Here is a 23556-nt window from a genome sequence, read left to right as displayed (position 1 = left end):
TTTTTTTTGGCCGGGGCTGGGTTTGAACCTGCCACCTCCGGCATATGGGAAGAGATTATCAGTTTTAAAGTAAAAACTGTGATTCCTTAAAGCAATGATTTTCAACTGGTGTGCTGCAAAAATTTTTAAAGATCGTTAATTAAATTATTTTTAAAAGAAGTTCAATACGCCGTATGTTCTTTTTTTTTTGAGACAGAGTCTCACTATGTTGCCCCCTGCCATGGGGTCACAGCTCACAGCAACCTCAAACTCTTGGGCTTAAGTGATTTCTCTTGTCTCAGCCCTCCAGGTAGCAGGAACCACAGGCGCCTGCCACAAAGCCTGGCTAGTTTTTGTTGTTGTCATTGTTGGTTGGCAGGCCAGGGCTGGATTTGAACCTGCCAGCTCCAATGTATGTGGCTGGTGTTCTCGCTGCTGAGCTACAGGCGCCAAGCCAGGATGTTCTTTTTTTTTTTTTTCACTCTTTTTTTTGGGGGGAGGGGGGAGGGTCAGCATAATTTAAGTGTGCTGTGGAAGTTTTAACTATAGGTTCAAGGGTGCTGTGAGATTAAAAAAAGGTTGAAAAACACTGCCTTAAAGTTTATCATTTAATTTTATTTCAAAACTTTTGCAATTCGCAAATACTTTTTGGGGAGAGAAGTGTCATCAGATAAAGTGTCATCAGATAAAGTGTTCCTATGAGTAACAACACCCATAAAATAATCAAAGCAGTATGTTTGTTCACCATAGGTGGTATTAGTCTTTTTCAAGATTATCTAGTGTTGATTTACTTTATGGATATAACATTTCAATCTCCAAAGCACTGTCAAAAAAGCTAACCACAATACCACATGACTCATCTGTGCATCAAATACATGCCATCACTTTATAAATTCTCCAGCATACAAAGTTGCTTATCATTTTGGACTATAGTTGGGAAACATTATGTATTAGGATTTATATTTTGGTCTAAGGTCGTGAGTGGGTCTTGAACTTTGGCTGTACAAGGAACAAAGCAAAATTTCTCACACACAAACAATGCTAACAAAACAACACAACAATGCCAGCATCCCTTTCCAACCAGTTATATCAGTCTCTGGAGTGGGCCCCAGGCAATCGAGTTTTAAAAATTCTTCAAAATGGGCTTGGTGCCCGTAACTTAGTGGTTAGGGTGCCGGCCACATACACCAAGGCTGGTGGGTTACAACCTGGCCTGGGCCTGCCAAACAATGACAAGTACAAAAAAAAACAAAAAATAGCTGGGTGTTGTGGCAGGTGCCTGTAGTCCTAGCTACTTGGGAGGCCGAGGCAAGAGAGTCGCTTAAGAGTTTGAGGTTGCTGTGAGCTGTGATGGCACAGCACTCTACCAAGGGTAACATAGTGAGACTCTGTCCCCCCACCCCCCAAAAAATTCTTCAAAATGATTCTCTTAGGGTTGAGAATCACTGGTCCATGGGTTTTTCTTTTTTTTTTTGGAGATGGGGTCTCACTTGGTCGCCCTTGTTAGAGTGCTGTGGCGTCTTGGCTCACACCAACCTCAAACTCTTGAGTTCAAGTGATCCTCTTGCCTCAGCCTCCCAAGTAGCTGGGACTATAGGCACCCGCCACAATGCCCGGCTTATCAGGTTGATCTTGAACTCATGAGCTCAGGCAATCCATCTGCCTTGGCCTCCCAAAGGCTGGGATTACAGGAGAGAGCCACTGCGCCTGGCCTTGGTCCATGGGGTTTTTATGTACCATTTACTAAAAATTCCACTGTTAGTCATGAGATTTGTGCTTATCTTTGAAATAGCTTCAGCAAATATTTTACAGTAAATTAACTGCAGCTGTTCTAATCGCAAATCTTTAAATAGAGTTCTCTGTCTTCCGACTTCAAATCCTCTAGTTTGTCCTGAATCAGGACTTTTGCTTTCCACAATGCCAAAACTGCTCTCTTGTCAAGAGGGTATGGTCACTAATACATAATCAAATCCAATAGTCAAGTCTCAGTCCTCAATTTACTTATTAGCAGTTTTTGAATTTCCTGTTGAGATACTTCCCTCAGTTGGCTTCTGGACTGGCATTGTCCACTGGAATTTTAGCCATGGTGGAAATGTTCTATGTCTGTGCTGTTCAAATCAGTAGCTACCAGCTGCCTAAAAAGGAGCCCTAGGAATGTGGCCAATATAAATGAGACTAAATTTTTTTTTGTTACTTTTTAATTTTTATTGAGACAGTGTCTTACTTTGTCACCCATGGTAGAGTATCATGGCATCATAGCTCACAGCAACCTCTAACTCTTAGGCTCAAGTGATTCTCTTGCCTCAGCTTCCCTAGTAGCTCGGACTATAGGCTCCTGCCACAACGCCAGGCTATTTTTTTTTTTTAGCAGGCCCAGGACGGGTTCAAACCTGCCAGCCCTGGAACATGTGGCCACTGCCCTAATCACTGAGCTATAGGCAACCAGCCAGAGACTAAATTTTAAATTGTAATTAATTTAAATACCACATGCGGCAAGTAGCTGCCATGCATTTTCATGGCCCAGTTCTAGATTCTTTCCTCGTTTGTATTCTTCCTCACCAGCTTCTTAGGCTGTCTTTGCTGGCTCCTTATTGAGAATCTGTTCAACTTCTAAATATTGGTATGCCTCAGTTTTCTTTCCTATTCAAACTCGAGGCTCATGGCTTCAAATACCTAAATTTATGACATGTTGATCTCTCTCGTGAGCTCCAGTTGTATACCCAACTGTCTACTTGATATGTTTACTAAGATGTCTTAACCAGGCATCTGAAATTTAACTTACCCTAAACCAAGCTGCTGATCTCTCCATCTACCAAAATCTGCTTCTGAGTCCCCTACAAGTCTGTTATCAACCCAGTGGCCAGAAGGATCCTTTGAAAATATTCCTGCTGGGTGTAGTGGATCATGCCTGTAATCCTAGCACTCTGGGAGGAAGAGGCAGGAAGATCTCTTGAGCTTAGGAGTTTGAGACCAACCTGGGCTAGAGTGAGACCCTGTCTCTACTGAAAATAGAAAAATTAGCCAGGCATTGTGGTGGATGCCTGTAGTCCCAGCTACTCTAGAGGCTAAGGCAGAAGGATTGCTTGAACCTATGAGTTTGAGATTGCTATGAGCTGGGGTGAGGCCAAGGCACTCAAGCCTGAGGAAACACTCAAGCCTGTCTCAAAAAAAAAAAAAAAAGAAAAGTAAATAAATAAAAAATATTACCCTCTCAAAAATCTCCCCATAGCTTATCTTCTCAGAAGAAAAAGCACAGTCCTTATCATAGCATACAAAGTCCTAAATATGTGGCCCTGCTCCACCATTTTCGTTTACTTCACTTTCTACTACTCTCCATCCTGCCCTGACTCCACTCTAGCCACTGATGATTCTTGAATGTGCTGGAAAACCGTGATTTTCCAGCTCAGTGTGTTATCTGGATGCTTAGCCCTGGCCTATTCCTTAACCTTCAAACCTTTGCTCAAATGTCACCTTAGTGAGGCTGCCCTGACCACCCTATTTAAAATGAAGCATCCTCTATTTTCTCCACAGCACTTATCATCACATGATGATATATATTTTGTCAGAATCTAAACTCTGTTGAGGGCAGAGATTTTATCTGTTCATTGCTATAGGCATCATGTCTAGAACAAGGGCAATAATTTTTTATTGAATGAGTAATTCTTATTGCCCCTGGACACTTCTCTCGCTAGACTGCAAAACCAATTTAGTTCACTCTGTGGACAAAGTAAAGGTTAAAAGTTAACATTTACTATTAAGTACACAGCACAATCTGTCACATGTTCTACTTTAGTTAAGTTCTTTCATATTTCATCATGTATTGACACAGTCTCTTTAAGGCCAAGATTTGAAATGAGCCTATTTTCAGCCCGGCACCCATTACGGCGCTGGCCACATACACTGAGGCTGGCAGGTTTGAGCCTAGCTTTGGCCAGCTAAACAATGACAACTGCAACAAAAAATAGCCAGGTGTTGTGGTGGGCACCTATAGTCCCAGCTACTTGGGAGGCTGAGGCAGGAGAATTGCTTAAGCCCAAGAGTTGGAGATTGCTGTGAGCTGTGACGCCACAGCACTCTACCGAGGGCGACATAATGAGACTGTCTAAAAAAAAAAAAATGAGCCTATTTTCCAACACTTCTTGTGATTACTTGTTTTGTTGTCTTGGAATTTTACTTTTTGATGCAGAGAAAAACATACACATTCTCAGACAAGGTTAAAAGTGGTGGTGGGAGCCCTTGAGAAATTCTCAAGTTATAATCACGAAGATAATTGATTCCCAAACCACCTATGATGCACCAAGTGTCACAGCTCCTAGAGCTATAGTATACAACTCCAGATGGTGTTCAATACCTTGGACCCAAAAACACTCATTTAAACTACTGTTTCTAGAAGTTACTTCTAGTGCCAGTAGAATTTTAGACCATAGGTACCTATAGGCACCTGCCACAAAGCCCAGCTAATCTTTTTCTATTCAGACTTTAAATATAAGTGGGTTCAAACCTGCCACCCTCGGTATATGGGGCCAGCACCCTACCCACTGAGCCACAGGGACTGCCCACATTTTGTATTTAAAGTCTAGTAAAGAATGGGGTCTTGTTTTCACTCAGGCTGGTCTAAAACTCCTGAGGTCCTCTTCCCCCCATCTTCCAACTCAGCCTTCCAGAATGCTAGGATTATAGGTGTGAGCTACAAGTGAGTGCAGCCTGGGCCATGCTTGATTTTTTTTTTTTTTTGTAGAGACAGAGTCTCGCTGTACTCACCTCGGGTAGACTGCCATGACGTCATACGGCTCACAGCAACCTCTAACTCTTGGGCTCATGTGATTCTCTTGCCTCAGCCTCCCAAGCAGCTGGGACTACAGGCGCCCACCACAACGCCCCACTATTTTTTTGTTGCAGTTTGGCCGGGGCTGGGTTTGAACCCGCCAGCCTCGGCATATGGGGCCAGCGCCCTACTCACTGAGCCACAGGCGCCGCCATGCTTGATTTTTTTTTGATATGGTCTTATTATGTCGCTCTTGGTAGAGTGCTATGGCATCACAGCTCACAGCAACCTCAAAACTCTTGGGCTTAAGCAGTTCTCTTGCCTCAGCCTCCCAAGTAGCTGGGACTACAGGCGCCTGCCACAATGCCTAGTGATTTTTTTATTTTGCAGTTTGGCCAGGGTTGGGTTTGAACCCACCACCCTCGGTATATGGGGCCAGCACCCTACCCACTGAGCTACAGGCACCAGTGTTTTGTATTTAGTCTGAATTTTTTTGCCCTGAATGACAATTTATGACAACTATATGACAGTGTTTTAATTTTTTTGAAACAGAGCCTTATTGGCCTGGGTAGAGTGCCACGACATCACAGCTCACAGCAACCTCCAACTCTTGGGCTTAAGTGATTCTCTTGCCTCGGCCTCCCAAGTAGCTGGGACTACAGGCACCCACCAGAATGGCCGGCTACTTTTTTGTTGCAATTGTCATTGTTGTTTGGGTGGCCTGGGCCAGGCTTGAACCCACCACCCTTGGTATATGGGGCCGGTGCCCTACACATTGAGCCACAGGTGCCACCCTCTTTTCAGTATTAACCTCTTATTTTCCTTCTACTTACGAAGAACTGACATTTTTACATTTAATACCCAAATTTCACCTTGTTCATGTCAGTTCTTTCAAATGTTACTGCCTATAAATGTACCCTTTATAAGAAAAGTTAAAAGATATAGGCACTACATAATTTAATTCAATAGTTATTTTAAAATGATAATGAAAATTATAAAATGATAAATGATAAAAATTCAATTGCCAACTTAGAGGATCTTACACATTAAGAAGAATTCTATTTTATTTCCATGGCCTAGAATTTATTTCTCATTCAAGAAAACAAATTTCATTTCTAAACATTACCTTTTTGCTAGAAACAGTTTTCTCTTTGACAAAGCTGTCCCAAATTAGAACACAAGTTGTCCTTAAACGGTAGTGTGTGATGATTATCACGTAGTAACAGTCTTTAACATTTTATAAGGCTATTGTTAAGATGGTGGTTTTGGCCGTTTTGCAGATGGTCCATCTGAGTTAGGTCTGTTATCAATGTTATTTTCATCTTCTGTATCATCTTCATCATCACCTTTTAAAATAAATATTTGTTGTATGACAATATGTTCAGTGGTTGAAAGAAATAGAAACAGCTTAAATGGCTGACAATGAGAACATTTCAATCTAGAGATTAATAAAACTATGCATATTTTAGAATAAAAAGATTCTGAAGGCTAGGCGTGGTGGATCCTAGCCCTCTGGGAGGCCGAGGCCGGTTTACCACCTGAGCAGGAGTTTCAGACCAGCCTGAGCAAGAGCGAGACCTTGTCTCTACTCAAAACAGAAAAACTAGCCAGACCTTGTGGTGGGTACCTATAGTCAAGAGGCTGAGGCAAGAGAGTTGCTTGAGCCCAAGAGTTTGAGGTTGCTGTGAGCTATGATGTCAGGGCAGCCTTTCCAGGGTGACAGAGTAAGACTCTGTTTCAAAAAAACCCAAAAAAAACAAAGAAAAGAAAAACCCAAACAGAAGAAAAAGAAAAGATTTAGGGAATTACAAGTTAAAAATTTTTCTTTCTCATCATTTCTTTTTTGGCGGTATTAATTCATTTGCCATAAAATTCACTCTTTTAAAGTGTACAGTTTGTGGTTTTTAGTATATCCAGTAGCTTGTGCAACTATCGCCACTATCTAGGTTTAGAACACTTTCAACACTGCAAAAAGAAATGCTACATTCACGTATATGAATGTCCAGAAGAGGCATTAGTAGTCAACCTCCTTGACAACCATTAGTATCTTTCCTATTTTTTTTAAGAGACAGAATTTTACTTTGTGGCCCTAGGTAGAATGTCATGGTGTCACAGCTCACAGCAACTTCCAGCTCTTGGGCTTAGGCGATTCTCTTGCCTCAGCCTCCAGAGTAGCTGGAACTAAAGGCGCCTGTCACAATGCCTGGCTATTTTCTTGTTGCAGTTTGGCCGGGGCTGGGTTTGAACCCGCTACCCTCAGTATATGGGGGCAGCACCCTACTCATTGAGGCACAGACGTGGCTCCTCCTTTTTTCTTTTGTCTCAAAGTCTCACTTTGTCATCCTCAGTGGAGTGCTGTGGCATCACAGCTTAGAGCAACCTCAAACTCTTGGGCTTAAGGGATTCTTTTGCCTCAGCCTCCTGAGTAGCTGGGACTACAGGTGCCTGCCACAGTGCCTGGAAATTTTTTTGTTGCAGTTGTCATTGTTGTTTAGCAGGCCTGGGCTGGGTTTGAACCTGCCAGCCTGGGGGTATGTGGCTGGAGCCCTACCCACTGAGTCACAGGTGCCCAGCCAAGAGTGACTTTCGTTTTTAAAGAATTTTTTTTTCTCAGAGATGGGGTCTTGCTCTGTTGCCCAGGCTGAACTCGAATTTCCGTGCAAAAATAATCCTCCCACTGAAGCCTCCTAAATAGCTGGGACTACAGGTGTGTACTGTCTGGCTGAGTAATCTACTTTCTACTTCTATGGACTTGCCTCTTTTGGACATTCATATACGTGAAATCATACAACATGTACCCCCCTTTGTGTCTGGCTTTCAGTTAGCATAATGTTTGCAAGGTGTATTCATGTTGTAGCTTGTATCAATATTTCAGTCTTTTACTGCTAAATAATATTCCATTGTATGGATATATAACATTTTGTTTATGCATGCATCAGTTGAAGGATATTTGTGTTTCCACTTTTTAGCTATTATGAATAATGCTGCTATGAACTTTCATGTGTAAGTTATTGTTGTGAATATGTTTCCAGTACTATTGGGAGAACCAGCAGAGGAAGTGCTAAGTCATAGAGGAACTACTAAACTTTTTGAAAGTGGGCCCACCATTTTATATTTCCATCAGCACTGTACAAGATCTCCAATTTCTTCACATTCTAGCCAACACTCGTTATTGTTCTTTTTGATTATAGCCAACATCAACATTATCAAGATCTAATTCTCAAGATGGAAAGGAAAATAAAATACTGTTCTGTTTAGGAGCTTAAACTCCTAAACAGTAAATCCTGACTCCAATATCGAGTTCTCAGGTTCACTTTCTTTTTGCATTCAAGACGATTTTTTTGTGTCCCTCCCCAAGACAATTTTTTAAAATCCATGCAAACTTCATGTTTCTACTTTCAAAGAACAAAGTGGGATATGAGAAAGGAGTCTCTAAGAGTTAAGACTTGTTAAAGTGAAGTCTGCTCCAACCTTCAGAACCCATTCCTATTCTGCAACAAATAGCATTCTTTTTTTTTTTTTTGGCCAGGGCTGGGTTTGAACTCGCCACCTCCGGCATTTGGGACCGGTGCCCTACTCCTTGAGCCCCAGGTGCCGCCCAACAATTAGCATTCTTTCAAACGTGTCTGTGATTTTTTGTTGTTTTTGTTGAGACAGAGTCTCACTCTGTCGCTCTGGGTACAGTGCTGTGGCGTCACAGCTCACAGCAACCTCATACTCTTGGGTCAAGCGATCATCTTGCTTCAGCCTCCCAAGTAGGTGGGACTACAGGCACTCACCACTATGCCCGGCTATTTTTCTATTTTTAGTAGAGACGGGGTCTCGCTCTTGATCTGCTGGTCTTGAACTTATCAGCTGAGGCGATGCACTCGGCCTCCCAGAGTGCTAGCATTACAGGTGTAAGCCACCGCGCCCAGCCCCAAACTCTTTTTCATCCTTCAACACTCAGGTCGAGATTTATTCTATGAAGCCTTCCGGGGTTCTCTCGGTTTGCAGTATCTACAGAGAGCCAAAGAAACCACAGTTTCACTCTTTTAACAAACGTCTGCCTGCCTAATCCTCTTGTGTTCCACAAGGGCAGGATTCTAATTCTTTTTCAGAGCTCTGCACAGCGCCTGGCACAGAGTATTAGGCACAGCGCGTGTTTTGTGATATGAGTTGTGAAAACGCCCGGATAAACACGATGGTAAACGCAATTTTTAGATGCAATTCTCCTTCCCCAGGCTCACTTTCTCCGAGTCTGTCACTCTACACCGGGCTTCCCCAGCAGAGGTCCCCTGAGCGCCCCGCCCTCCCAGCACTATCTCAGAGCTCACCCTCCAGGAGTTGGTCCGGAGCCGTAGCCCGCTGGTGCCGCGATTCCTGCTGTACCAGAGGGGCGAAAAGTTCGGTTACCAGCTCCCTCATCTGGGCCACGCCCGACAACAGTCCCCGGAAAGGATCGACGTCACCCGGCGCCTCACAGGATACCTTCAGCCGCTGCTGCCGCCCGTCCTGCCCAACGTACTCTCCCAACAACTCCATGGCTGCCGCTCAGCTTCACGAGAGCGCCTGAAGGAAGCGCCACCCGGAAGCGGAAAGCAGCCCGCCGCGGGCGCAGGCGGGAGAAGGGAGAGGAGTGACTTCCGCTTATGGGAAGTTGCTCCGCCCCTCCCCTTTGCTCTCCTTCTTTACGATTGGTTCATGGCACTCAGGTCTCTCCTCCTCTGGCTGCTCGCCTCGCGGCTGCTTTTCCCGCCTCCGCCGGGGCCGAGCCGTGGTCCGGGTGACAGTTGAGGATGGCTGGAGCAGAGGGGTCCACTGGGCGGCAGTCGGAGCTGGAGCCTGTAGTATCGTTGGTCGATGTTCTTGAGGAGGATGAAGAGCTGGAGAATGAGGCGTGTGCCGTCCTGGGGGGCAGCGACTCGGAGAAGTGTTCCTATGCGCAGGTGGGCGCGCGGCCGGGCCTCTCCCCAGCCCTGGCAGAACCTCTTGTTCCTGGCCCGGCTTTCCCTGTTCCCGCCTGCCGCAGTCGTCCCCCCGTGGGGGTCCGGGACCGCCGGTCGTAGTGGCCTTCCTTTTCCCATGCTCGGTTTCCCTTTTATCCTCAGCCTTCTGGGGACCCTTCTTCACCCTGTGTCCGGTAGGAGCCCCTCTCCCTCACTCTATCTAGCTCTTTTGGGATTTGGCCCTGGAGCAGCTACTCTGTGCTTCTTCTCCAGTCTCTTGGTGCCCCTGCTGCTTTTCACAAACCTTTCCGAGACCTGTCAAATCAAGACCATATTTGCTCCTAGTTTTATTGTGCAAGGACTATGTATTTATTAGGGACCGAATGGGAGAGTCAAAATAATCAAAAGAAAGAGCTCTGGATTTGAAATTCTCGTGTGGGGTGGGTTTCTTGATAACTAGTTTCTCTGCAGTTTTAGTTTGACAAGTGCTGGCTATTACTTTTTTTTGCAAAACGAAGCAAGTACCATGTCTATCTGAAAGCTGCCTCTCTCCCTGGAAACATACGGGAAAGAGAAAAGCAGGTGGGGCCTGGTCTGGTGGCTCACGCCTGTAATCCAGCACTCTGGGAAGCTGAGGCGGGTGGATTGCCTGAGCTAACAGGTTCGGGCAAGACCCCGTCTCTACTAAAAATGAAAAACTGAGGCAAGACGATCGCTTGAACCCAAGAGTTTGAGATTGCTGTGAGCTATGACGCCATGGTATTCTACCAAGGACAACAAAGTGAGACTCTGTCTCAAAAAAAAAAATAAAAATAAAAAGAACAGCAGGTGGCTCTGGCAAGGGAAGGGAGGAGAGGAGAAAATGTTCTGTTCGGCATTTAGAAGACACAGTGAACGGGGGTTTGAGGGGGTGTTATGTAGTGTTTGGTGACTCAGCCTGTATCTCTAAGTACAAAATGGAGAAGCGTGGATGGATAGGAAGAAAACTAACAAAGGATGATTAGTAGGAGAGAGAAGGTTTACCTAGGCAGGGAAGTAAAGCCAAACACTGGGCAGGATGAGGGGAGAGACTTCCCATTCATTGCATGGTGTAAACTGAGATCATAATACCAGTTGTCATAGTTAATCAAATTTACACTACAAAGTGGTTAGATTGTTGAATATATCTGGTATCCAGAGATACCAGAGATGATGACTGGTATTAAAACCTTTGGTCATTACTAAAACACCTTTTCCCTGCTTCTCTTAAAAAACAAAACAAAACAAAAAAAAGACAAGAAATAGTAGTGGTCCTGTCTATGTGTAAGCTATCTTTGAAATATAGTTAACTTTATAAAACTAGCTTCTTTAAAATTTTATATTTTTGTAGTAAAATGTAAGGAAATTTGCACAAATCATGTGTATGGTTTGGAAAAAAGATCAAGAAATGGAACTTTACTGGTATCCGAAATCCTCCCCATGTCTCTCTCCTTCTATAGGAAGGTAACCATTATCAAGTTTTCTATGAGTTTTGCCTGTTTCTCCTTCAAGTTTTTATTGAAACAGTTTAAATCTACAGAAAGTTGAAAGATTAATATTATAAACTCCTGTATATGTCTTATATGTATTTACTTTTTAACATTTTGCCACATTTGTTTTTTCTATGTATGTGTATAATACATTTTGCTTTTATTAATTTTTATTTATTTATTTATTTATTTTTGAGACAGTCTCAAGCTGTCACCCAGGGTAGAGTGCTGTGGCGTCATAACTAACAGCAACTCTCAACTCTTGGGCTCTTTTTTCCCCCCAAGTGATTTTTTTTGCCTTGGTTTTTCTATTTTTAGTAGAGTCAGGGTCTCGCTTTTTGCTCAGGCTGGTCTTGAACTAGTGAGCTCAAGCAATCCACCTGCCTTGTCCTCCCAGAGTGGGAGGATTACAGATGGGAGCCACCTTGCTTGTTGATTACATTTTTAACTACATATTTGCAAGTAAGTTGCAGGCATGGTGACAATGCACCTCTGAATACTTTCAACATGCATCTCCTAAAAATTCTTTTCGTTTTTTTTTTGAGACAGAGTCTCACTATGTTGCCCTCAGTAGAGTGCCATGGCGTCACAGCTCATAGCGACTCTTGGGCTAAAGGGATTCTCTTGCCTCAGCCTCCCAAGTAGCTGGGACTACAGGCGTCCACCACAATGGCTATTTTTTTGTTGTAATTGTCCGAGCTGGCCCTGGGCTAAGTTTGAACCCACCACCCTCAGTGTATGTGGCTGGTGCTGTAACCTCTGTGCTATAGGCCCCGAACCTAAAAATTCTTTTCTTTTTTTTTTTTAGAGACAGAGTCTCACTTTATCGCCCTTGGTAGAGTGCAGCTCTGTCACAGCTCACAGCAATCTCTAACTCCTTGGCTTAGGTGATTCTTATGCCTCAGCCTCCCAAGTAGCTGGGACCATAGGCACCTGCCACAACGCCCGGCTTGGTTGTTCATTTTTTGTTGGAGTTTGGCTAGGGCTGTGTTTGAACCTGCCACCCTGGGTATATGCGGCTGGCGCCCTACCCACTGAGCCACAGGCACCGCCCCCCAAATTCTTTTCATGTATTGATTTTCTTTGCTTGGTTTACAAACATTTTCCAAAATTAAAATGTGGTATTACTTGAATAAATCTATACACATTCTTCTACATTTTCATATGTAAAAATGATTAAACCGACCAATTTACTCATAGCAGATTGACAATTTAAACTTGCTATCACTTTAAGAAAAAATACTATGAAAACAAGTACTAGTAGGGGAATGAGATTATAATAACTGACCCCATCCCCTAGCTTGTTTCCATTTTTACCTACACTTCTTTAACAAGCATATATTACTTTTATGATTAAAGAAAATTATCTACCAGCAAAAAAAAAAAAAAGAAAAGAAAACAAGTACTAGTATAGATATGAAACATTCAACAATATTTTAGTACTCTGTTATTTATATCTTTTGAATAGTCTTAATGATTTTTACAGAAAGATCTTGACCACAGATAATCTGATTTTAATTATTTTTCAGATCATAGTGTGGGTATTAGGTAGCTATGAAATTTCATTAATTTATTCTCTCTTTTCCATTTTGGGGCTGTCTTTTAGGGCTCAGTAAAGAGACAAGCACTATATGCCTGTAGTACCTGCACCCCAGAGGGAGAAGAACCAGCAGGAATCTGTCTAGCTTGCAGTTATGAATGTCACGGAAGTCATAAACTATTTGAGCTCTATACTAAAAGGTAAGCATAGAGATTGTGGCTGACTGCTTTCTAAATGTTTAGAAATTGCATTTTTTACTGAATCTTGTTTTTTCATTCAAAGTAGTTATGTACTAGTGAACTTTGTAGCCTTGGACATCTGGGCTCAAGTGATCCTCCTATCTCAGCCTCCCAAGTAGCCAGAACTATAGGCACATACCACAATGCCTGACTAATTTTTGAAATTTTTTGTAGGGACAGAGTTTCACTATGTTGCCCAGGCTGGTCTTGAACTCCTGGGCTCAAGCAATCTTCCTCCCTCAGTCTTCTGAAAGGGCTGGCTGGAATTATAGGCATGAGCTACCACACCTAGTCATGAAATTTAATGTAATTATTTTTTATAATATAACTGGTGAGGACCTTTTAAAATGTAATTATGGTACAAACTTAAACTATTCATATTCTGCCATTATTTTACTTGTGTCTTTTTGTGTGTAATATAGATATTGGTCTTCAAACATATTAATTTCCAAATCTGTAAAATATTTTATTGTTACATGTTGAAGAAATTACAAATTGGATACATGAATAGGAACCAAAGCCACTTTTTAGATTCTAGAAATGAGCTGGAAAAGGAAGAGGAGGCTATTCCTTGAGTTTAAAGAATACTTCATTAAATTTAAAAGAAAAATAAAAATGGCTTTTCCTCCTTTTTTCAGAAATTTTCGTTGTGATTGTGGAAATAGCAAGTTTAAAAATTTGGAATGCAAATTATTTCCTGTAAGTAAGCACAATAACTATAAATGTATTTAAAGGAGCGAGGTTGGTGTTTGCTCAAGTGGGTAAAAAGCAAATACCTTTATTTTCTAAAAACAGAAGTTCTTGTTCTTTGCACATAGATATTTCCTGTTTTTATTTTGTTGAAAAAACTAAATATCCTCTTCAGAGGATGTAATAGAGATTGTAGTTAATATGAAAAGTTTTTTTGGGGAAGTGTTTTTTAAAGTGATTCAGGTTTAATCATGTGGTGTGCTCATTCTCTGAGACTTAACGCAAGGGATAAGATTCAAAACTTGTTTTTTTTTTTTACCAATAAAACTTGGTGATAATGAATGTGGGCTACAAGAACAGAGAATTTTTTTCACTGCTTTTTGGCTAATAAAAACTATGTTTATGGGCGGCGCCTGTGGCTCAGTCGGTAAGGCGCCGGCCCCATATACCGAGGGTGGCGGGTTCAAACCCAGCCCTGGCCAAACTGCAAACCAAAAAATAGCCGGGCGTTGTGGCAGGCGCCTGTAGTCCCAGCTACTCGGGAGGCTGAGGCAGGAGAATCGCTTAAGCCCAGGAGTTGGAGGTTGCTGTGAGCTGTGTGAGGCCACAGCACTCTACCGAGGGCCATAAAGTGAGACTCTGTCTCTACAAAAAAAAAAAAAAAAAAAAAAAAAAAAAACTATGTTTATATAATATACTTTAGTGAAATAACAGAAATGAAAGAGAAAGGAATATTGCATTATTCGGTCGTAATTACTAAAACTGTCATCTTTTTCCTTCTTTTGGAGGTTAGTTTTGGCAATTTCTTTGCCTCTTGAGGGTCTTGGCTCTCACAACTGTGCATAAAAAAGAACTTTGAAATTACAAGTATCAGTTCACATAGCTGATAATTAATATTTATGATTAAATCTCTCCATTTTAGTGAATTTAATTTAATTTCCTCTAATTGCTACAACAAAGGTAAAAAAAAATAAATTTTAATATTTTCCTGTATCCTGGAAAAGTATTCCTTTAATAGAAGTTTTTATTCTTTCTTCATACTTTGAAAATTAAAGACCAGTTTCTAGTGGGAAAATATTTACTGTAGAAATTTATATATTTTTTAATTTTTTTTTTTTTGAGACAGAGTCTCACTTTATTGCCCTTGGCAGAGTGCTGTGGTGTCACAGCTCACAGCAACCTCAAATTCTTGGGCTCAAGCGATCTTCTTGCCTCAGCCTCCCAAGTAACTGGGACTATAGGCGCCTGCCACAATACCTGGCTAGTTTTAGACACTGGGTCTCGCTCTTGGCTGGTCTTGAACTATTGAGCTCAAGCAATCCACCTGCCTCAGATTCCCAGAGTACTAGGTATAGAAATTTATTGAATTCAGAAATTTTATGATGTATGAAATTATAGTTAAAATTAGATCATATTATATATTGAAATCAATATTCTATTTCAGGACAAAGCAAGGGTAAATTCTGGCAATAAGTACAATGCCAACTTTTTTGGATTGTATTGCACTTGCAAGCGACCTTATCCTGATCCTGAAGATGAGGTAAGAGAATTGGAGGTTGAAACCTGAGACTATATACATCATCTCTAGCCTTGACTCTTCAGCTTCTTGTCATATTTGGGCCTCTATTACTCTTCAGGAGGGATTGCATGATGGTGAAAGGGTTCTAGATTTATCCCTCATGAAACTGGGTTGGATCTATTACTGGTGCAGATCTCACCTATTCTCATTCTTTTTTTTGAGACAGAGTCTCACTTTGTCACCCTCGTTAGAGTGCTATGGCGTCACAGCTCACAGCAATCTCCAGCTCTTGACTTAAGCTTTCTCCTGCCTTAGCTTCCCAAGCAGCTGGGACCACAGGTGCCTGCCACAATCCCCAGCTATTTTTTGTTGCAGTTGTTGTTGTTTAGCTGGCCTGGGCCGGGTTCGAACCCACTAGCCTCAGTGTATGTGGCCAGCACTGTAACCACTGTGCTACAGGAGCCGCGCCAATTCTCATTCTTATAAGAATGAAACATTGGAGAGAACTTTCCTAAGATCAGAACTTCTTTCCTGCCTGCCTGCCTACCCCCGCCCCCAAACAGTTAAATGGCCTTCAACTTCTTGCCTCCCTTGAAGGAAAGAAATTGAGATGTATGAACTGCATTCTCTTAAAAATTTCAAGTACTTCCTGCAGATCATATTTGGGGAAAATTTCAATGATAAAGGTATACAAAATTTGAAAAGAGCTCTGTGCTTCTGCGCTTCTTACTTTCCAGGCATAACCATTGTTTTAGCACTTTTTGGTGTGTATGTTTTTAGACCTTTTACACTGCATGTAAAAATGATTGAGTGAATATATGTTTCTTTTTTTTTTTTTTTTTTTTTTGTAGAGACAGAGTCTCACTGTACCGCCCTCCGGTAGAGTGCCGTGGCGTCACACGGCTCACAGCAACCTCCAACTCTCGGGCTTACGCGATTCTCTTGCCTCAGCCTCCCGAGTAGCTGGGACCACAGGCGCCCGCCACAACGCCCGGCTATTTTTCCGTTGCAGTTTGGCCGGGGCCGGGTTTGAACCCGCCACCCTCGGCATATGGGGCCGGCGCCCTACTCACTGAGCCACAGGCACCGCCCGTGAATATATGTTTCAATGTGTAGTTTCCCTTCCTTTAATGAAAGTGACAATTCTGTACATTTACTTCTGCAATTAGCTTTTCTCACTTATTGAAGGAATATAATGGACATTCTTATATGTCAACAATACAAATCTGTCTCATTCTGAGTGCTGTAGAGTATCCATAGTTTGATGTACCATCGTTAATCTACCAGTTCTTCTGTAGGAGAATGGCATTATCAGTTTTGTTCCCATTGTAAAGAACATACAGTAATGTAACTGAGTATAGACTCCTGCAAGTATTTATGTAGAATGGATACCTAGAGGGTGGAGTTATACAATTTAACTCCACCATAAATAAATAAATAAAACAGTTGTGATTATGTATGCCAAAAGGGTCCAACACCAATAGTATATGATAGTGTTTTTTCCCCCCACACTCTTGTCAACCCTATTTATTACCAATTTTTAAAAATTTTGTTATTTTGGCTCAGCACCTGTTGCTCAAGCAACTAGGGTGCCAGCCACATACACTGGAGCTGGTGGGTTTGAATCCAGCCCTGGCCCGCCAAATAACAATGACAATACAACCAAAAAAAAAAAATAGCCGGATGTTGCTGCAGGTGCCTGTAGTCTCAGCTACTTGGGAGGCTGAAGTAAGAGAATCACTTAAGTCCAGGAGTTTGAGGTTGCTGTGAGCTGTGATGCCATAGCACTCTACCCAGGGCGACAGCTTGAGACTCTGTCTCAATAAAAAAAAAAAAAAAAAATTGTCCTGGGCGGCGCCTGTGGCTCAGTCGGTAAGGCGCCGGCCCTATATACCGAGGGTGACGGGTTCAAACCCGGCTCCGGCCAAACTGCAACCAAAAAATAGCCGGGCGTTGTGGCGGGCGCCTGTGGTCCCAGCTACTCGGGAGGCTGAGGCAAGAGAATCGCTTAAGCCCAGGAGTTGGAGGTTGCTGTGAGCTGTGTGAGGCCATGGCACTCTACGCAGGGCCATAAAGTGAGACTCTGTCTCTACAAAAAAAAAAAAAAAAAAAATTGTCCTTTCTTTGGCTCGGCGCCCATAGCACAGTGGTTATGGTACCAGCCACATACACTGAGGCTGGTGGGTTTGAACCTTGCCCAGGCCAGCTAGACAAAAATAACAACTGTAACAAAAAATAGCTGGGTGTGGTGGTGGGTGCCTATAGTCCCAGCTGCTTGGGAGGCTGAGGCAAGAGAATCACTTAAGCCCTAGAGTTGGAGGTTGCTGTGAGCTGTAATGCCATGGCACTCTACCCAGGGCTACATAGTGAGACTCCGTCTCAAAAAAAAAAAAACATTTTTTTTTCCTTTCCCCTCTTGATTTGGATTGTGCATCTTTTCATGAGTATATTGGACACTTGTAATAACCTTCTCTCTGAATTGTCCTTTCATAATCTCAACCTTTGTTTTGATTAGATCGGGTTTTATTTATGTATTTACTCATTTGAGAGTGCTTTTTTTATTTAGATAAGTTAGCCTTTTGCCTTCTTCCTTGATTTTTTTTTTTTCTTTTGAGACAGAGTCTCAACCTGTCAGCCTGGGTAGAGTGCAGTGACATCACAGCTCACAGCAACCTCCAACTCCTGGGCTTAAGTGATTCTCTTGTCTCAGCCTCCCAATTAGCTGGGACTACAGGCGCCTGCCACAATGCCCAGCTATTTTTTGGTTGTAGTTGTCATTGTTGTTTGGCAGGCCTGGGCGGGATTCGAACCCACCAGCTCTGGTGTATGTGTCTGGCACTTCAGCCACTTGAGCCACAGGTGCTGAGCCACTTCCTTGATTTCTAATTGTCTTGGAACTATAATTATTGAACTAAATTATATAGAACAAATTCAACATATCTTCAACAAAAATAAAACCTTAAAACTGATATTTTAAAGTATGGGATAAAGTAGTGTTTATAATACTTTTGAATCAAGGTTGTGTGTGTATTAGGTATGAAAGCCTGAAAATAAAAGGAAAATCATCCCCCAAATAATCTGTGTCTTTTGGTGTATAATTTTCCCAGGGCCAGCATTTAATTATTTAATTATTTAATTTATTTAAATCAGAGAAGTTATTGTTGTCTGTATTATCAAGAGATTGTTTATAATATTTACTTTTCAGGGTTTTTGTTTTTCTTTTACTTTTCAGTTTACTTGGCGACATGGTGTGGTAAAAAGTCTCAATTGTCACATTCTACATTGGTCAATCCACAATACGTCTCTGGGCTTGCGTTTATATATAATATGAAAGTAGGAATGCCCTACTTACCCATAAAGTCTTGTGAGAATCAGCTGTTAAGTAACTGATATGGAAGAGCTTTGATCAGCAGTGTCTTTTGCTCAGTGGGTAGGGCCCCGGCTATATATACCAGGACTGGTGGGTTTGAACCCAGCCTGGCCTGCTAAAACAATAATGACAACTGCAACAACAACAACAAAAATAGCCAGGTGTTGTGGCAGGCACCTGTGGTTCCAGCTACTTGGAAGGCTGAGGCAGGAGAATCACTTGAGCCCAAGAGTCTGAGGTTGCTGTGAGCTGTGACGCCAGTGCACTCTACTCATGGTGACAGGTTAAGACTATCTCAAAAAAAAGAAAGAGCTTTGCTTATTGCTTGGGAAGTACTTATCTTTTGTAACCCTTTGTAATACCAGATCCTATAGAAGGATCTTTTCTTTTTTTTTGTAGAGATGGAGTCTCACTTCATCGCCCTCAGTAGAGTGCTGTGGTATCACAGCTCACAGCAACCTCCAACTCCTGGGCTTAGGTGATTCTCCTGCTGCATCCTCCCAAGTAGCTGGGACTATAGATGTCCTCCACAATGCCCGGCTATATACATATATATGTATTTTTAATTGCACTTTGGCCAGGGGCAGGTTTGAACCCTCCACCCTCAGTAGATGGGGCTGGCGCCCTTACCCACTGAGCCATAGGTGCCTCCCAAGGAATTTCTTCTTTTTTTTTGAGACAGACTTTTTTTTTGTTTTAGCAGGCCAGGCTGGGTTTTTTTTTTTCACCCTTGAAAGAGTGCTATGGCATAGCTAACAGCAACCTCCAACTCTTGTGCTTAAGCGATTCTCTTACCTCAGCCTCCCAAGTAGCTGGGACTACAGGCAACTGCCACAACTCCCGGCTATTTTTAGAGATGAGGTCTTGCTCTGGCTCAAGCAGGTTTTTAACCTGTGAGCTCATTCAATCCACCTGCCTTGGCCTCCCAGAGTGCTAGGATAACAAGTGTGAGCCACCATACTCGGCCTCTAAAGAAGGAATTTTTTGGTGTCTTTGCATGGACAGGGGTCTCCCAGTTTTGAATTAGAATTGTTTAATATTCTACTGTGTGCCTGGTTACTTCCATGTCCCAAAATGCAGTGTAATCTTTAACAAAGAAATTGCTTTTCTCTATTAGATTCCAGATGAGATGATCCAGTGTGTAGTCTGTGAGGACTGGTTTCATGGAAGGGTAAGGAAAACTTTCACTTTTTAAAGCCATTGTCTTCACAAAAAGATAAAGGATCTTTTCTTTTTTTTTTTTGTGGTTTTTGGCCAGGGCTAGGTTTGAACCCACCACCTCCAGCATATGGGACCGGCACCCTACTCCTTGAGCCACAGGCGCCACCCCAAAGGATCTTTTCCTTTTGAATTGTTACATATATCATTTTTTTTTTTTTCGAGACAGAGTCTTAGTATGTCGCTCTCGGTAGAGTCTTGTGGTGTCACAACTCATAGCAACCTCCAACTCTTGGGCTTAAGCAATTCTCTTGCCTTAGCCTCCTAAGTAGCTAGGACTACAAGCGCCCACCACAACACCTGGCTATTTTTTGGTTGTAGTTGTCATTGTTTTTTTTTTCAGGACTGGGCTGGGTTCTAACTATCCAGCTCTGGTGCATGTGGCTGGCGCCCTAGCCGCTGAGCTACAGGCACAGAGCCTGAATTGTTATATTTCACATTATAATTACTCCTTTAAAAATAAATTATAAAGGGGCGGTGCCTGTGGCTCAGTGGGTAGGGCACTGGCCCCATGTACTGAGTGTGGTGGGTTCCAACCCGGCCCTGGCCAAACTACAACAAAAAATAGCCATCGTTGTGGCGAGTGCCTGTAGTCCCAGCTACTTGGGAGGCAGAGGCAAGAGAATCACCTAAGCCCAGGAGTTGGAGGTTGCTGTGAGCTGTGATGCCACAGCACTCTACTGAGGGTGGTAAAGTGAGACTCTGCCTCTAAAAAATAAATAAATAAATAATATATAAAGATATAATCTGTTGTATTTGTTTATAAACAAAATTTAAGCAATTTGATAATCATAAGAAAATATTTGATTTTCTGTATTGACAGCATCTTGGTGCCATTCCTCCTGAGAGTGGAGATTTCCAGGAGATGGTGTGCCAGGCTTGCATGAAACGTTGTTCTTTCTTGTGGCCTTATGCTGCACAGTGGGCAGGTAAGTATCTCTGTGAAGTTGGTGTGCTACAAACTTGTGCTTGTGAACTATGTATATGTTCAATCCAGAATTTTTAGCAACTATTTTTTTATTTTATTTCATTTTATTTTATTATTTATTTATTTATTTTGAGACAGAGTCTCACTATATTGTCCTCAGTAGAGTGCCGTGGCATCACAGCTCATTGCAACCTCAAACTCTTGGGCTTAAGTGATTCTCTTGCCTCAGCCTCCCGAGTAGCTGGGACTACATGCACCTGCCACAACACCCAACTATTTTTTTTATTGTAGTTGCCATTGTTGTTTGGCAGGCCCAGGCCTGGTTCAAACCCACCAGCCCCGGTGTATGTGGTCAGCGCCCTAGCCATGAGCTACAGCCTCTAAGCCTAGCAACTATGTTGTTTTTTTTTGAGACAGAGTTTCACTATGTCACCCTCGGTGGAGTGCCATGGTGTCACAGGCTCATAGCAACATCAAACAGTTGGGCTCACGCGATTCTCTTGCCTCAACCTCCCTAGGAGCTGGGACTATAGGTACCCACTACATCGCCTAGCTATTTTTTTGTGGCAGTTGTCGTTGTTTAGCTGACCCGGGCCAGGTTCAAATGTGCCAGCATCCGTGTATGTGACCAGCGCCCTACCCACTGAGCAATGGGCGCCGCCCCCTAGCAACTATTTTTGATTGAACTCTGAGATACAGAAAACATATTTATTCCTTTGTACAAGGTACTTATAGATTGGTTAGAAGATAGCTGAGGATAAATTTATTAATTTATTTAATTTTTGAGACAAAGTCTCACTTTGTAACCCAGGCCAGAGTTCCATGGCCTGAGCCTTGCTTACAGCAACCTCAAACTCTTTGGCTCAAGCAAACCTCCTGCCTCAGCTTCCTGAGTAGCTGGGACTACAGGCGTGCACTACCACATCTGGCTAATTTTTCTATTTTCAGAAAAATTATATATGGGGTCTCACTCTTTTTCAGGCTGGTCTTGAACACCTGACCTCAAATAATCCTCCCACTTCAAGGCCAGGAGATGTGGCTCATGCCTATAATACCTGCACTTGGGAGGCCGAGGCAGGTGGATTGCCTGAGCTCCCTGAGTTCAAGACTAGCTTGAGCAAGAGTGGAGGCCCTGTCTCAAAAAAATAGCCAGGCATTGAGGCGGGTGCTTATAGTCCCAGCTACTTGGGAGGTTGAGGCAAGAGAATCACTTGAGCCCAAGACTTTGAGGTTGCTGTGAGCTGTGATGCCACGGCACTCCACTGAGGGCAAGAAAGTGAGACTCTGTCTCAAAAAAAAAAAAAGATAAATCCTCACTTCAGTCTCCCAGAGTGCTAGGATTATAGATCTGAGACACTGTGCTTGGTCCAAGAACAAATTTCTACGTAGGTGGCATGATGCATGGTAAGTGTGAGACTAGAATTAGAGAAAATGGAGGTGCAGTTTTTATTTATTTATTTATTTTTTTGAGACAGAGCTTCAAGCTGTTGCCCTGGGTAGAGTGCTGTGGCATCACAGCTGACAGCAACCTCCAACTCCTGGGCTCAAATGATTCTCTTGCCTCCCCCTCCCAAGTAGCTGGGAGGCGCCTGCCACAATGCCCAGCTATTTTTTTTTGCAGTTTTTGGGTGGGTGGGGCTCCACCACCTCCAACATATGGGGCCGGCGCCCTACTCCTTTCAGCCATAGGCACTGCCCAACGCCCAGCTATTTTTTGGTTGCAGCCGTCATTGTTGTTTGGTGGGCCTGGGCTGGATTTGTACCTGCCAGCTCAGGTGGATGTGGCTGGCGCCTTAGCTGCTTGAGCCATAGGTGGCAGTTTTTTTAACAATTAAAAAAGATAAATTGGGGCGGCGGCTGTGGCTCAGTGAGTAGGGCGCCAGCCCCATATGCCGAGGGTGGCGGGTTCGGACCCAGCCCCGGCCAAACTGCAACAGAAAAATAGTCAGGCGTTGTGGTGCGCGCCTGTAGTCCCAGCTGCTCGGGAGGCTGAGGCAAGAGAATCGCGTAAGTCCAAGAGTTAGAGGTTGCTGTGAGCCGTGTGACGTCACGGCACTCTACCTGAGGGCTGTACAGTGAGACTCTGTCTCTACAAAAAAAAAAAAAAAAAAAGATAAATTGGGCTCGGCACCTATAGCTCAGCATTTAGAGCACCAGCCACATGCACAGGAGTTGGCAGGTTTGAACCCAGCCCTGGCCTGCCAAACCACAGTGACAACTACAGTCAAAAAATAGCCCGGCATTGTGGGGAGCACCTGCCATCCCAGCTACTTGGGAGGCTGAGGCAAGAGAATTGCTTAAGTCCAAAAGTTGGAGGTTGCTGTGAGCTGTGACACACAGCTCTTGGAGAGTGACATACTGAGACTCTGTCTCAAAAAAAAAAAAAAAAAAGATAAATGGAATTAAAATAAGTTATAGTTAACTGTAAGACATGTTATTGGTTGGGGAGGTGGTAGCATCTTAGTCCATTTGTACTGCTATAACAAAATACTTTTAGAGTGGACAATTTATAAACAATAAGAAACTTTCTGGGAGCCTGAGGCCGGTGGATTGCTTGAGCTCACAAGTTCAAGACCAACCAAGCAAAAGCAAGACTGTTGCTACTAAAAATAGAAAAACTGAGGTCGGGCGAGGTGGCCCATGCCTGTAATCCTAGCACTCTGGGAGGGTGAGGCAGGTGGATATCTTGAGCTTAGGAATTTGAGACCAGCCTGAGCAAGAGCAAGACCCCGTCTGTGCTAAAACTAGAAAAACTGACGCAAGAGGATCACTTGAGCCCAAGAGTTGGAGGTTGCTTTGAGCTATGATGCCAGGGCGCTCTACCCAGGGCAACAGGTTGAGACTCTGTCTCAAAAAAAAAAAAGAAAGAAAG

General features: G+C 43.0%; 2 protein-coding genes across 3 annotated transcripts in view; one reads left to right on the top strand and one right to left on the bottom strand.

Moving 5' to 3' along the window:
- Positions 1-176: 176 nt before the first annotated feature.
- On the bottom strand, positions 177-9323 carry GON7 (GON7 subunit of KEOPS complex). Its single transcript, XM_053601914.1, has 2 exons — positions 9061-9323; positions 177-6090 (listed from the first exon to the last, which is right to left on the bottom strand). Exons 1-2 carry the CDS (start codon positions 9266-9268, stop codon positions 5996-5998), a joined length of 303 nt encoding a protein of 100 aa, XP_053457889.1. The 5' UTR covers positions 9269-9323; the 3' UTR covers positions 177-5995.
- UBR7 (ubiquitin protein ligase E3 component n-recognin 7) overlaps positions 9306-23556 on the top strand; it is a 27531-nt gene continuing 13280 nt past the window's right edge. For both annotated transcript variants that reach the window (XM_053601913.1, XM_053601912.1), the window contains exons 1-6: positions 9306-9672; positions 12787-12920; positions 13598-13658; positions 15094-15189; positions 19656-19709; positions 20580-20685. In XM_053601913.1, coding sequence (XP_053457888.1) covers positions 9523-9672; positions 12787-12920; positions 13598-13658; positions 15094-15189; positions 19656-19709; positions 20580-20685 — 601 coding nt within the window. In that variant the 5' untranslated portion in view covers positions 9306-9522. The remainder of the gene's footprint in view (positions 9673-12786; positions 12921-13597; positions 13659-15093; positions 15190-19655; positions 19710-20579; positions 20686-23556) is intronic.

This window comes from Nycticebus coucang, chromosome 9, assembly GCF_027406575.1.
Source record: "Nycticebus coucang isolate mNycCou1 chromosome 9, mNycCou1.pri, whole genome shotgun sequence".
Lineage (NCBI taxonomy): Eukaryota > Metazoa > Chordata > Mammalia > Primates > Lorisidae > Nycticebus > Nycticebus coucang.
This window is presented reverse-complemented; position numbering and strand designations above follow the sequence as displayed.

What these genes read in the sequence shown, in the direction of transcription:
- GON7 (XM_053601914.1), bottom strand. Translation starts at nt 9,268, where the DNA reads ATGGAGTTGTTGGGAGAGTACGTTGGGCAGGACGGGCGGCAGCAGCGG. An exon ending in TCCGGACCAACTCCTGGAGG is followed by an intron (nt 6,091 to 9,060) that starts GTGAGCTCTGAG and finishes TTATTTTAAAAG; the next exon opens with GTGATGATGAAGATGATACA.